The 12,859-nt window shown below is 50.0% G+C and overlaps 1 protein-coding gene and 1 long non-coding RNA gene across 3 annotated transcripts; both read left to right on the top strand.

Annotated features, from left to right (window-relative positions):
• The first annotated feature begins 651 nt into the window (after nt 1-651).
• On the top strand, nt 652-8,509 carry LOC119249709 (uncharacterized). Of its 2 annotated transcripts, XR_008552580.1 has the most exons (5): nt 652-703; nt 1,841-1,900; nt 5,288-5,380; nt 7,821-7,921; nt 8,359-8,509. It is a non-coding gene; the product is annotated as an uncharacterized LOC119249709 (long non-coding RNA). The 2 variants fall into 2 exon arrangements; XR_008552579.1 differs by lacking the exon at nt 8,359-8,509 and having other exon boundaries at nt 7,821-8,352.
• Nucleotides 8,510-8,538: 29 nt separating this feature from the next.
• On the top strand, nt 8,539-10,350 carry LOC129144644 (zinc finger protein 25-like). The gene is made up of 2 exons (XM_054697533.1): nt 8,539-8,552; nt 8,871-10,350. Exons 1-2 carry the CDS (start codon nt 8,539-8,541, stop codon nt 9,481-9,483), a joined length of 627 nt encoding a protein of 208 aa, XP_054553508.1. The 3' UTR covers nt 9,484-10,350.
• The last annotated feature ends 2,509 nt before the right edge of the window (nt 10,351-12,859 follow it).

Here is a 12,859-nt window from a genome sequence, read left to right on the forward strand (position 1 = left end):
GTTCAACTCTTTATTTGCCTTATCTTTCTCTTCCTGCTATATAAACCCTCAACTTCATCCTTCCTTGCGGGGAGGCGGCACATTTTAGATTTCTACCTGAATCTGTATGCTAAATTGCAATTCCTTAATTTGAAATAAGCATGCCTGCCTTTAAATGTCCTGGATTTTGGGGTTAACAGTACCCCAAAGAAAGCATACCAACCGATAGTCCATTTAAGGGAGTAGGAAATTGGGAGGCATTCAAACACTACTGGTCGTTGAAACTCCGAAATGCAGTAAAGCAGCATGCGGGCATTAACAAGCCTGTCGTCATGGGCACGCCAAAATCAGTAACAGTAAACAACATCAAGGAACATGTACCCCAATTCGAATTCTCCCGTTCACGCACATTCTTTTCCGATGGGGGAACCCAGCTATTAATGAACCAGCCTGGCCCCCCCACCAGGTCAGGTCTCAGGCCCAGGCTGTCCTGCCATGAAAACACCCTCTCCCCCCACCCCCCACCCCGGGCCCACTGGCTGGGCGCACAGGCTTGTGGGACATGTAGGCGGCGCTGGAATGGCGGCTCCGCAAAGGCTTCTGGGAAGGCCTCCCCGGCCCCTTCCGCTCCGCGCGGGCGCTCCCGCCCGCCCCACGCCCCCGCGGGCCGGAAGTCATGGCGCCGCGGTCCTTCCGCCTTCGCCGGGGCCCGCGTGCGTGCGCGGTGAGAGGCGGGCCTGAGCGCTAGTATCGCCGGCGGGAGGGAACAGGGACACCGGCGAGGGCCCCGGGTGCAGGCTCGGGGGTGAAGGGGGGCCGGGGCTGTGCGGGGGGGAGGTGCCGGCGGGGACCCGAGCGCGGGGGTGAAGGTGAGCGGCCCCGCGCGCGGGACTGGGCCGCAGCAGGGGAGGGCGGCGGAGGGAGGGCGCGGGCTCGGGGCCCCGGAGCGCGACGGGAGCGGAGAGCCGGCTGGCGGCTGGGGCGCCCCTCCTCGTCAGGGGGCCGGGGGGGATGTGGGCCACGGGCGGGGGCGGAGGAAGGCCTGCGCCCCGCGACACTGCCCGGAGGCGGCACCTGCTCCTGCTCCCCGCGCGCCTCGAGCTGCCGGGTGGGTGGTGGAGACGAGAGGAGGCCGCGCTCGTCGGGGCGGAGCAGCCTTTGACGACGGCCTGCGAGGGCGCGTCCCCTTGAAGCGGGGACAGCGGGTCTGCCTGGGGTCAGGCCGCTGCGGCGGGTTTGGGCGCGGGCAGTGGGGTCTCTCCTGCCGGAGGGTCTGCTGGAGTTACCTGCTGCCGGGCAGGGGTCTCTCCTGCCCGGAGGGGGTGCTGGGATTTCCTGCCCGGGCAGCTGCTGTCCTGCTGGAGGGGTCTGCGGGAGTCTTTACTGCGTCAGCTTAGCTTCCTGTGGCTTCTCTCCTGTGCCCGGGATCTGGCGGGGACCGTCTCATGACTCGGCGGAGCTGTGGATTCCAGCAGAAATACCTGGAAGCGGGTGTGGACGTTATATGTGAGGGTGCATTTGTGGGCTTTCCGAGATCCTCTCCTCTGGAAGCGTCGGGGCCGCGCTGTTCCCGGTGGTGCCTCCCTCCTGGCACAACTCTGCAGAAACGTCTACAAGACCTAGTTCCTAGGGACTGAGTGTGAGTAGCAGTATTTCGGTTCAGGATGGTGGTCCTGTGCTGTTTGGAACAGGCAGCTGTTGGGGAGAATGAAGGGTTGTTCCTGTGAGTAGGAATTCGCCGCCCCCTCGGACAGCACTGTGACCTGAACCCCAGTGGGGAGCCTGTCAGAGCAGAGAGAGAAGCCACAGGAAGGACCTCCTAGCTTTGCTTGGTCAAGTAACTGTTGGTGCTTCTGCCCAGGGTGAAGGAGTCCGGGTGACAGTACCTCCTCCCGAAGCTGTCGGAGACTGATATACAGAGGTAGGTAGAGGACAACAAAATGTCCCTCCTTAGAGGTTTCTGGAAGGTGTGGTCTGGGGTGGAGGGTGCTCTGTCACAACTGGGAGAACTGGTGCTTTCCTGTGTGAGCACACACGCATTCTCCCTCACGGTTTTCCATTATCTCACCTTCCTCAAAACTGGTCTGACACCAGCCAAATTTGGTATGTAAAGATGTGCTGAACCTCCGTCTCAAATGTTCTTGGTTATTGGGTGTGATTTTGTCAGTGTAAATCTGGCTTCTAAGAACAATAGGAAAAATTGACTTGCCGACTCTAGTGATTTGCCAGGGTCACTTGACGTGCCACAGTTTAGCCCAACCACAAGTTTCTTCTTGACAGCATTTTTTTTCCCAGAAATTGCATCAACTTAGAACACATGTTTTAAAATCTTACCTTAATCATGCCCCATAATTGCTTTCAGTGGAGTATGTAAATTCAAAAATTCATAATAAGTGTTTCCTGTGTATATATTTCCACAATCTTCTTGGGAATGATCATTGATCTTATTTATTAAAAAAAGATAAGGTAGACTGCACCGCAGAGGAGCTTGTCTTTTGATCTTCCAACAGTGGCATTTTATGCTTCACCCCATAGAATTTGTTACAAAAAAGCATTGAGCGTGGGGATTTCGACTTACTAGGACATGATAGATGTGTTTAGAAATTTGTAGTGATTGTTTAAGAATGCTAACCTGTATGACATCCTCAGGTGATACACTTTCTATAATTTTATATCTCATTCTTACTCAACACAAGAATGAAATGAGATAAAATATAAAATTCAGAAGGCCCCTCCCTGGTGGCGCAAGGGGTTAAGTCTCAGCACTATGAAGTCCACAGCCACTGCAACACGAGTTCGATCGCTGGCCAGGGAGCTGACCCACATGGCACAGCAGACCTCTCCTCTCTCTTCGCTGCTCCCCTCGGCGGTGGATTTCAGTAGATCTGCCTGTTCTGCTCCCCATTCTGTCTCTGGTAAATCCTCTCACCCCCTACACCTCTGACCTGCACCCCAGTTCTTGTATGCATAAAGAAATAAATCTTTAAAAAATAAGAAAATTAAAAAATAAGAAAAATGATTTCTTAGGATAAAAAATGTTAACCGTGCCTTCCTTGACTGGGCTTGACTGCTCTTTTGATAAGGCTTGTGTGCATAGATTACCACCCAGTCTAAACCCAAAACTGTCAGAACTTTCTAGGCTAGTGTTACTTGCTTTTGAAAGTACAGCCCTAAATAATGTAGTTGCCTTTGTTTTTTTGTTTGCTTGTTTGTTTTTTTGATTCCATGTTCTTCTACACAAAAATAAATACATAAAATCTTTAAAAAAAAAACAGCTTCTGGACAGGGTAGTTTTTCCTTTTGTAATATCGTGGGAGAACAAGATGCAGGTCGTTTTTGAGTGTTTCTCTCTATTTTCCGCAGGTGTGAGTCACATAGTGTATGCACTTCCTCACTGCTGCTTTTCTCTCCAGTTGTGTTGGCTGACGCTACCAGGCCCAGCTGCTGGCTGTGGGGAGGGAGCGTCCTTGTCCTGAAGGCTTTTCCCTCAAGTGTGATGCTGCCGGTCACATGACTAAGACACAGGCATAGAGTTGTGTTATCCAAAAATTCCTTGAATCCACGTATTTTAGTTACTACAAAGGTGAAAGTACATGTGTGGATGATCGTAGGGTTTTCTGCACAGGAAAAGAATATGATGGACTTATTAATTGGTCTCTCAGTGCTGGGCTTTCCTATTGCTAGCACAATCTTTTGACAAATCTCTTCTTCATTATTATGACATGTTACTCTTTTTCTATCAGTTAAAATTCGTATTTCTTCTACTTTTGTTCTTGTTCTCTTATTTTTTTTTTTTTTTGCTTAGAAGAACTGGGGTGCAGGCCAAAGGTATGGGGAGTGAGAGGATTCACCAGAGACAGAGTTGGGAGCCAAATAGGCAGATCAACTGAAAATACACTGCTGAGAGGAGCAGCGGGAGATAGAAGTCTGCTGCGCCATGTGGGTCAGCTCCCTGGCCCAGATCAAACTCAGTCAGACCGCAGCGGTATTAGCACTGATGCTTAACCCCTAGGCCATCAGGGAGTCCCCCATATAAAATTTTTTTGCTGTATTAGGTCATATATAAAAAATAACTTCATAGCCAGTTTCTTGAATACGCTTACTGTTGCTATCTGTCTCAAGGCCAGGAACACCCACCTACACAGAGTGGCTTTTTGCACTTCCAGTCACATGGCAAATGCTCTTAACTTCCTCCAGTTCATTTCTGTGCTTGCCTCTTATTCATGAAAAATGTGGTTCGTGTGGAATTGCGGGACATCTCTGGTCTTCAGTGAAGTGTGCAGCTTAATGGCACAAGTTTGCTACTTCGTTCCCCTTATTTTACCCATTCTACATCGAACATGTTTTTGAGAAATCCTAAAATATGTTATTCCAGGTATTTTCTATGCTTATCCTTCCAAACCAGATTATAAAAACATGTGAGGGTCAGTGTTTTATTCATCCTTCTATTCTTAGCAAAAAGAATAATTGCAGATCTGTGAGGGAAAGTAGTAGTATTTTTTCACAACTAATGATTTAATACAGAGGTAGGATACTTGTATGTTTATCTCACAACATAGAGAATATGACATGATGCCACTGAGGTAAGAGGAAAAAGTACAAAAGTAAACTCCTAGCTGCCAGTTCTGACTCACGCTGATGTGTTGAATTGAGGGGGAAAGGTGTCATTACAGGAGATGGTGATTTTTCTTTTCTAAGATTTATTTATTTAATATGCATATAAGAACTGGGGTACAGGCCAGAGGTATGGGGAGTGAGAGGATTCAGCAGAGACAGAGTGAGGAACAGAACAGGTGGAGTGACTGAAATATACTGCAGTGGGTGAGTCAGGAGAGGTCTGCTGCGCCATATGGGTAGCTCCCTGGCTGGGGACCAAACTCGTGCTTCAGTGGCTGTGGATAGCTTCATAGATTGTGTCTTAACCCCTTGCATCATCAAAAAGGCCCAGGAGATGGTGACTTTTGGGGGCGTAGCTGTGAGCTTCACCTGGGAGGAGTGGCAGGACCTGAACAACACTCAGAGGACCCTCTACAGGGACCGTGGGAGACTGGCCTCCCTGGGTGAGTGAAGGTGCCCAGTCACTGCCAAGTGTAAGCTCTGTGCTTTTCATTGATGAATGTACAACTGTGCACAAAATTAAGTGCAACTTATATTTAGATTCTGGGCCATCGGGAATGACTGTCTACCTCTTCATTTAAGATTCATATTCTCCCCTCATTGTGCACCACTTGAAGTTCTGCTATTGTCTTTCAGAGACAGCAAGCCTCATGCAGGTTGTCCAAAGTTCTGCTTTATTTCTCACCAACAGGGTGTTGTGTCACCAAGCCTGAGGTGATTGTGAGGATGGAGCAAGGAACACAACTGTAGACTGTGGAAGAGCCTCCAACCCAGAACTTCTCAGGTCAGTCTGCATCCTGGGCGGGAAGCCTGGAAGAGGAGAGCCCGGCAGGTGTTGGGCATACTGAACTGTTTTCTCCAAAGGCTTTCCCCAGGTCCAAACTCAGGCACCTGATCTGCACGTATCTGACATGTTCATTAATATGTCTCCAAATGTGCCTCTGACATAGAAATTCCTTTTACCCTCTGCCCCCCTTTTTAAATGAAGATAAACTTTCTTAGACTTAGCCAAAATCCAATGCAGATTGAATCCTCTTAGAATGTTGTGGTCAGTCACTTTCTCTGGATTCTCCATTTCCCTGTTGTTGTTGTTTTTTTTTTAAGGCATTTATTTATATGTCTGCTTATTCTTTGATCATGTTAACTGGGGACTGTTCAACACCAGTGTATTCTGCCACATCAGGATAAGAAGGGATCCAGGAACTTCTCATCATTTTATGGAGCTCATTTTTTGTTAAAATAGAAAAATGAAGGCTATATACATATTTTTTTTTTTTTTTAATAGAAGCATGTTTTATTTATTTATTTATTTGTTTGTTTTGTTTATACATGCACTGGGTACAGTCAGAAGCACGGGAGGGTGAGAGAATTCACCAGAGCCAGAGCGGGGAGCAGAGCAGGCAGAAGGACCCAAGTACACTGCTGAGGGGAGCAGCGGGCGGCAGGAGAGGTCTGCGCGCCATGTGGGACCCTCCTCCGGTGGCCGGGGAGCAGCCAGGGATCAAACCGGCGCCGCAGAGGCCGCGGGCAGCTTCGCAACCCAGCGCTCAACCGCTGCACCACCGGGGAGGCCCCAAGGCTATATACATATTAACTAGTGAAGTAAGAGCCACAGAGTGTTTAACTTATATGAGGGAGAGAAAAATGGGCTGTTACTTTAGAAAATGTGCTCAGATGGCCCTTTTAGGAGAGTTAAGTATTTGCATTGTAGATACCGAGTTTGACATAATAGATTTCCACTTTGCCATTTGAATGTGCAATATATAAACAATCTAGGACTGGGCATTTATCACTGTTACGGATGGGAATTAGGAAATCAGAAGCTCAGAGCTGGTGGCATTAGAGAACGGGGTCTAGGGAGTCAATTCAGAACGTGATGTCTAGGGACAAGCTTTGTGACCAACAGCATCAGCAGTTGTGATGCTGACTCCTTCCCAGCAAATTGTTCATTTGGGAGAGGAGTTAGTGGTAACATGGGAGGAAAATAGTATAAGATAGTGAATCCCAAATCCAGTAGTGCCAAAAGTGTTAGGTTATGGGGCTGGGGCTTTGGGAGTGGGCCTTCAAAATAGCTGGTTTCACTTTCTCTTGTGGAAATCATGTTCTAAAACAGAAAAAGTAGGCGATACATGGACTGTAGGTACAGTATAACTTGGAGACGGCAGAAGTCTCAAACAGTGAACTCTGATGTCTTTAGAGGCAGTGAATTATTCTCTGGAAAAGGGCTTCTTAAAGGCAGTTGCACAGTGTGGGCTGTGTACCCTAAATATTTTAGCTTAACAGGACAGTTGTACAAAATGATGATCCATGGTTTCCTGTGCTTCTTAGGTTCTGAGAAGCCAGTAATAGTTTTATTAGGAAAATTGCAGAAAGCTTTCTTTGTCAAGTATGGGAAAGAAGATGTTATGCTCTTTTTAAAAAAAAAAAAAAGATTTATTTATGCATACAAGAACTGGGGTACAGGCCAGAGGTGTGGGGGTGAAAGGATCCACCAGAGATAGAGTGGGGAACACCAGAAGAGGCAGACTGACTGAAATACGCTGTTGAGGGGAGCAACGGGCCAGAGAGAAGTCTACTGTGCCATGTGGGTTACCTCCCCGGCTGGGGATTGAACCTGTGCTGCAGTGGCTGCACGTAGCTTCATAGTGCTGCGTCTTAACCTCTTGCACCACCAGAGGCCCCAAGATGTTGTGCCTTGAAGAGAAAACCCAGAGCTGTCTGTGGACATTCCCCTAAGTGTTGTTCATTGTAAAATGACAGACGAATGACCTCCTCCACATCCAGTAAGTAGCTGATGCAGAACATCCTGCCATTTTTCAAAGGTTGAGTTAACATCAAAGAGCCATGGTTAGACACTCCTTTAATACAGACAGAAATACAGAGAAAGGGCAGAGTAAACAAGTATTAGGTGTAAATCTCTGAGCTGAAAGCTATGGCTAGAAAGTAGGTAAGTTTATTGACCAAAATTTCTTCATGAATTAAAACAGTAAAACAAACTTAAGATTTTTTTTGCTTCTGTTTTTTGTGAACTTGATTTGAATTCAGAAAATCTATTAATGAAATTTGTTATACGAATAGCGAGGAAAACATTTCTATGTATTATGTCAACAGCCACTTAATGACCTTTAAAGTCTTGTTTTATTGGCATAAATATTACGTTATGTTTGTATTCCACAAGGAATGTTAAGATGTTAATAGATAGGGTTATTTTTATCTCATTTTAGAGGCTCAGACTCTGCATGACCTGATTGAAACCAACCTGGAAAATCAGGGCAGGTGTTTCTGTAAAGTTGTATTGGCCAGGAGCAGAACATCAACTGATGAGGTAAGAGACTTAGGAAAAACACGCAGCTTGACCTCTAATGTTTTGAAACATCCTAAATAATGGTGATTATTCAGCAGTGATGCCCAGGGACTTTAAAATGTGTGAGGTGCTTTGCCCTAGCAGGCCTGAGGCCTTGGCTCTAACCTGGGGATCCCTGCAGTGTCCTCAGTATTCTACATTTCATGAGGTAGTTCATACTTCGCAGCAGGCTTTTGGATTTAGTAGAGGTGAGAAAGCCTTCAACAAGGAGGTAATAATGGTCTCTAGACATAGGAGGGCTTTTCCAGAAGAGACTCCCTGTAAGTATAAGAAATATGGGAAGCGTAGGAAAGGCCATCCTCCTTGTCTAAGAGACGGCTCACAGAGGGGAGATTGGTGACAGCTCTAACAAAAGGGGGCAACTTTTTTGAGAAACCAACACAGTTCATTTTTTGTAGAAGTTTTGAGGTTGATCCCCATTAGCGTGTCCAGTGTGGAGAAAATGCCAGCAAGAAATTATCCCTTTCTCAGCATGAGAGAACAGAAAAGATAGAGAAAAACATTGACAATAACAGATGTGGTAAAACTTTGTATAAAATGTTTCTTCTCACTAAGCATCCATACATAGAAAAGGTTAGATGCCTGATGAATGGTGTGAAACTTGCAAGAATTCAGCCCTCAGTGGCCATCAGGAATGTCTTACAAGTCAGAGATGGTGTGAATGTAAAGAGCACAAGAAAACATTCCCCTGGGTGTCAGCACCCGGTGTACATCAGAGACAGCAGACAGGACAGAACCCTTATGAGTATCAAGAATATGGGAAAATTCTCACATTGAAGTCAGTCCTTATTAAGTATGGGAAGACTCACAAAGAGGACAAATGCTGTGAATGTAGAAAACCTTACAAGCGGAGGGCAGGTTTCGCTGTTCGTCAGAGAAGTCACAAAGGAAAGAAGCCCTTTGAATGAAGTAAAGAATGTAGGAAAACTTTCTCCCAGAAATCAGTCTTCAGTGTCCATCAGAGAAAGCACACTGGAGAGAGGCCCTATGAATGTGAAAAATGTTGGAAAACTTTCTGCACAAAGTCAGACTTCAATATTCATCAGAGAAGGCACACTGGAGCGAAGCCCTATGAGTGTAAAAAATGTAGGAAAATGTTCTCTCCGAAGTCAGAACTCACTGTTCATCTGCGAATTCACACAGGAGAGAAACCCTATGAATGTAAAGAGTGTAACAAAAGTTTCTCCCGAAAGTCACACCTCACTAACCATGAGAGGAGGCACGCTGGAGAGAGGCTCAATGAATGTAAAGTGTGTAGGAAAACTTTCTCCCAAAAGTCAAGCCTCATCATCCATGAGAGAAGGCGCACTGGAGAGAGGCCCTATGAATGTGAAAAATGTGGGAAAACTTTCTACACAAAGTCAGACTTCAGTATTCATCAGAGAAGGCACACTGGAGGAAGCCCTATGAATATAGAGAACGTAAGAAGCTGTCCTGTAAGTCATCCCTTACTTGACATTGGTGACTTCACACAGGAGAGAAACCCTGTGCATATAAAGGATGTGGAATACTTTCTCCTTTAAGTTACCCCTCATTGAATTTAGAAGTCACACTGGACAGAAAAACTTGGAATTCAGGCTTTAAATGTACAAAAACTTTCACCCAGGAGTCATCCCTCCTCACATTTAAACTCCACAGTGTTGTAATTTTGTGTGATTGGGCTTGGCCATGTGTTCACAAACATACTCTTTTTTTTTTTTTAATATTTATCTTTTTGTGCATACAAGAACTGGGGTACAGGCCAGCGGTATGGGAGGTGAGAGGATTCACCAGAGACAGAGTGGGGAACAGAACAGGTGGAGTGACTGAAATATACTGCTGAGGTGGGCAGCGGGCGAGACAGGTGAGGTCTGCAGAGCCCTGTGAGTAGCTCCCTGGCAGGGGATCGAACTCGTGCTTCAGTGGCTGTGGATAGCTTCATAGGTTGTATCTTAACCCCTTGCACCACCAGGGAGGCCCAATACTTCCCCTTTGGTGTGAGTCCTGGGCATGTTAGTCAGGCGGTCTGGATGTGTCTCATTCATGAATTAAAAAAAAAAAAAGGAACCAAATAAAAACCACAATCAGTTGTAGAGGCGAACCAACAAGTCAACGGAATTGTTTGGGGTCTGGACATGAGTCACTGGGGAGCCAGGTCTGTCCTCAGTGGTGCTGCAGGTGCCGGCACCCTTGACTGCCTCCAAGCTGTCTCCCCGAATCTGCAGAACGGGTGGTTTTCAGACGCCTCGTGGGTTTCTGCTGTCTTTAGCTCCCGCTGATACCGCTTTTCCTGAGCAAAATTAAGAACAACTCCCGGCTTGACCCTTCCGTGCCCTGAGCCAGGGGATGCCAGGTCCGCAGCTGCCGAAGGGCGGGCGGGTGAGCACCAGGCAGTCGGGCGACCCGGCGCGTTCTGGATCTTGAAGTCCAAGAACCGGCTGGAGCCCAAGCCCGGGCCCGTCCGGCGTCCCCGGCGGCGCTGCGTGGCGGGTATGGCCCCTGGCTCCCCGCGCAGCCCCTTTCCAGCCGGGCCCCGGGCCGCGCACCCGGGAGGGCGGCGCCGAGCTGGGTGGATGCGGCTGCGGTGGAGGGCGCCGCGCTCTGTGCGGCGGTCGCGGCCGGCCCAGACCCACGCTGGGCACGACGTGCGGCAGCCGCGCGCGATGCCGTGCTCTGGGGCACACGGGGCTGTGGGGAGAGCGCGGGGAGGGGTGGGCGGCAAGGGACAGGGTGGCTTCTGAGTGGAGGGGCTGTGAGCTCCGGCCCGGGGGCCCTGATGTGTGTCCCGGCCTCTGGCGCCTGGATGCGCTGTGAGCACAAGCCCGCTGGCCACTCGGCGGGCACCCCTTGTCCTCCGGGCCCCACCCGCCCACCCAGCCTGTCGCGGTGTGAAGGGTGCGCTTGGGGGCCCGGCGCCCACTGAGGTTTCCGCTCCCGCCCCACTGGCTTCGGCTCAGCCTCCGAGCCCGACGCGGTGGCCCTGCGGGCCCAGGGGCTGCTGCCGGCTGATGCTCGGTGTGAGGGGGCGGCTGTCCCCCCACGAAGCGGGCGCGGGAGCAGCGAGGGGCGGGCGGAGGGCGGACATGGGGCGGCCTTGAGCGCGTGGTCCGAGGAGCCGGCGGCCCGAAGCCCCGCTGCGGCAGACCCGGGAGCCTCCGCGCCCCTCGTGGGCCGGGCCCGAGGGCGGGGCGGCGCCTGGGCGCGCGGAGACGCGGGCCGGTCCCCTCCAGCTGCCGCCGAGGCCGAGCTGCGCCCTTGGGAGCGCCCCCGGGAGCGACAGCGCCGCCTCTCGCCTCTCGGAGCCGCTTCCGCCGCGGAGGTAGGACCGCGCCAGGCACCTCCTCCGAGCGCGGTCTTTGGCCTCCGGGCTTCCGCGCGTCAGTCAGCCCTGCTGTGGGGGCCGCCCGGGCTCTCGACGGGGTGATACACGAGCCCGAGTTTGCTGCCCCCCGCAACCTGGGCAGCACGTTCTGTCACCGGCTGCGTTGCCCAAAATGGCGACTCGACCGCAGCGCCTGGGGCCTGGGGGCGCCCGCCCCGCAGGACGCTGGCCACACTGCAGCCCCGGCCTCATACCACCCCCCAGTCCCCTCCTCCCAATCACCTCCGTGCCGTCTTTCCTGTGACAGCTTTTCCTGGGGGGGGGGGGGGTGCTTTTTTTTTTTTTTTCATTCAAACGGTTTTTTTTTTTCTACCTCCTTCCAACATGCTATTTTACCTATTTTGTAAATCATTTATGTCCTCCCCTTACCCCAAGAAAAAATACTCTTGAGATTAGGTAACTGGTTTGGGTCCTTTTCCCCCAAAATATATCCGGAGGCGCAGTCGTGTTACATACCTGTTTGCCCGCAGGTGCGGCCATCTTTGGCCACCTGATTGGAAGCCACATCTCCAGGGCCCTGGAGGGAAGCCTTTCTCTGCAGTTAACCCACCCCCTGGCCAAGTACCCAGAGTTTTTTGCCCTGGGCCTGGTGCTACTGCTCACTAGTGAGGCAGGGGTCTGCGCCAGGCTGGGGACTTGGGGTGTGGAAGGGAGTAGGGTGGGGGTGGTTTGGAGGTGGCCACCGTGGATTGGAGACAGAGAAAGGGTCTGTGGTGGGAGAGATGGAAGACGAGGCAGGGCCCCTTGTTTGCACTGGTAGCTCTGGTGACATTCTTGGTTGGATTCGACTGTGTGGGCAGCTGCTGTGGGCATTGCAGTTGTTTTTTTTTAAATCATTGTAGGACGCTGAGCATCATCCCTGGTCTCTACCCAGTAGACGCCGGCTGCACCCACCACCCTAGTGACAGACTGTTTCTAGTCATAACCAAATGCCATGTGGGAGGCGATTTTGCCTCTAGTGAGAAATGACGAGTTAGAATGACAAGATCTTCCTCTGTATTGGGAACAAAGATGTTTTTAATTGTGTGAACAGTCACATAAAACCATGTTCTTGACATTTTGTGTGGTGTGAATTGTAGGGGATACAGTGATTATTTGATATATGTAAGGTGTAGTACAACTTAGTGGTACTTAGGAGATTCACATTGTGTGAACATCACCTTTGTCTGGTTCCAGACCATTCTCATCAACTCACAGGTAACCCTGTACTCATCAACATTCACTGCTCATTCCCACTTTTCCTGGTAACCACCTGCTTAGTTCTTGCCCTGCCCCTTCATCTCCAGTTATGCAGAAAAGCCTGGAGGGGCAGTGCCCACCCACACCTGCAGTCTGAAGTAGCAGGGGGTCCTGGGACTGTTCTGCTAATATTGGCGTAGGAGCCACAGGAGAAGATGGTGCTAAGAAGTAACTTTTTTAAAAAGATTTATTTATACAAGAGCTGGGGTACAGGCCAGAGGTGTGGGAGGGTGAGAGGATTCACCAGAGACAGAGTGGGGAGAACAGGCAGACGGACTGAAAGCACTGCTAAGGGGAGC

This window comes from Talpa occidentalis, unplaced genomic scaffold (assembly GCF_014898055.3).
Source record: "Talpa occidentalis isolate TD23 unplaced genomic scaffold, MPIMG_talOcc4v2.1 talOcc4.17, whole genome shotgun sequence".
NCBI lineage: Eukaryota > Metazoa > Chordata > Mammalia > Eulipotyphla > Talpidae > Talpa > Talpa occidentalis.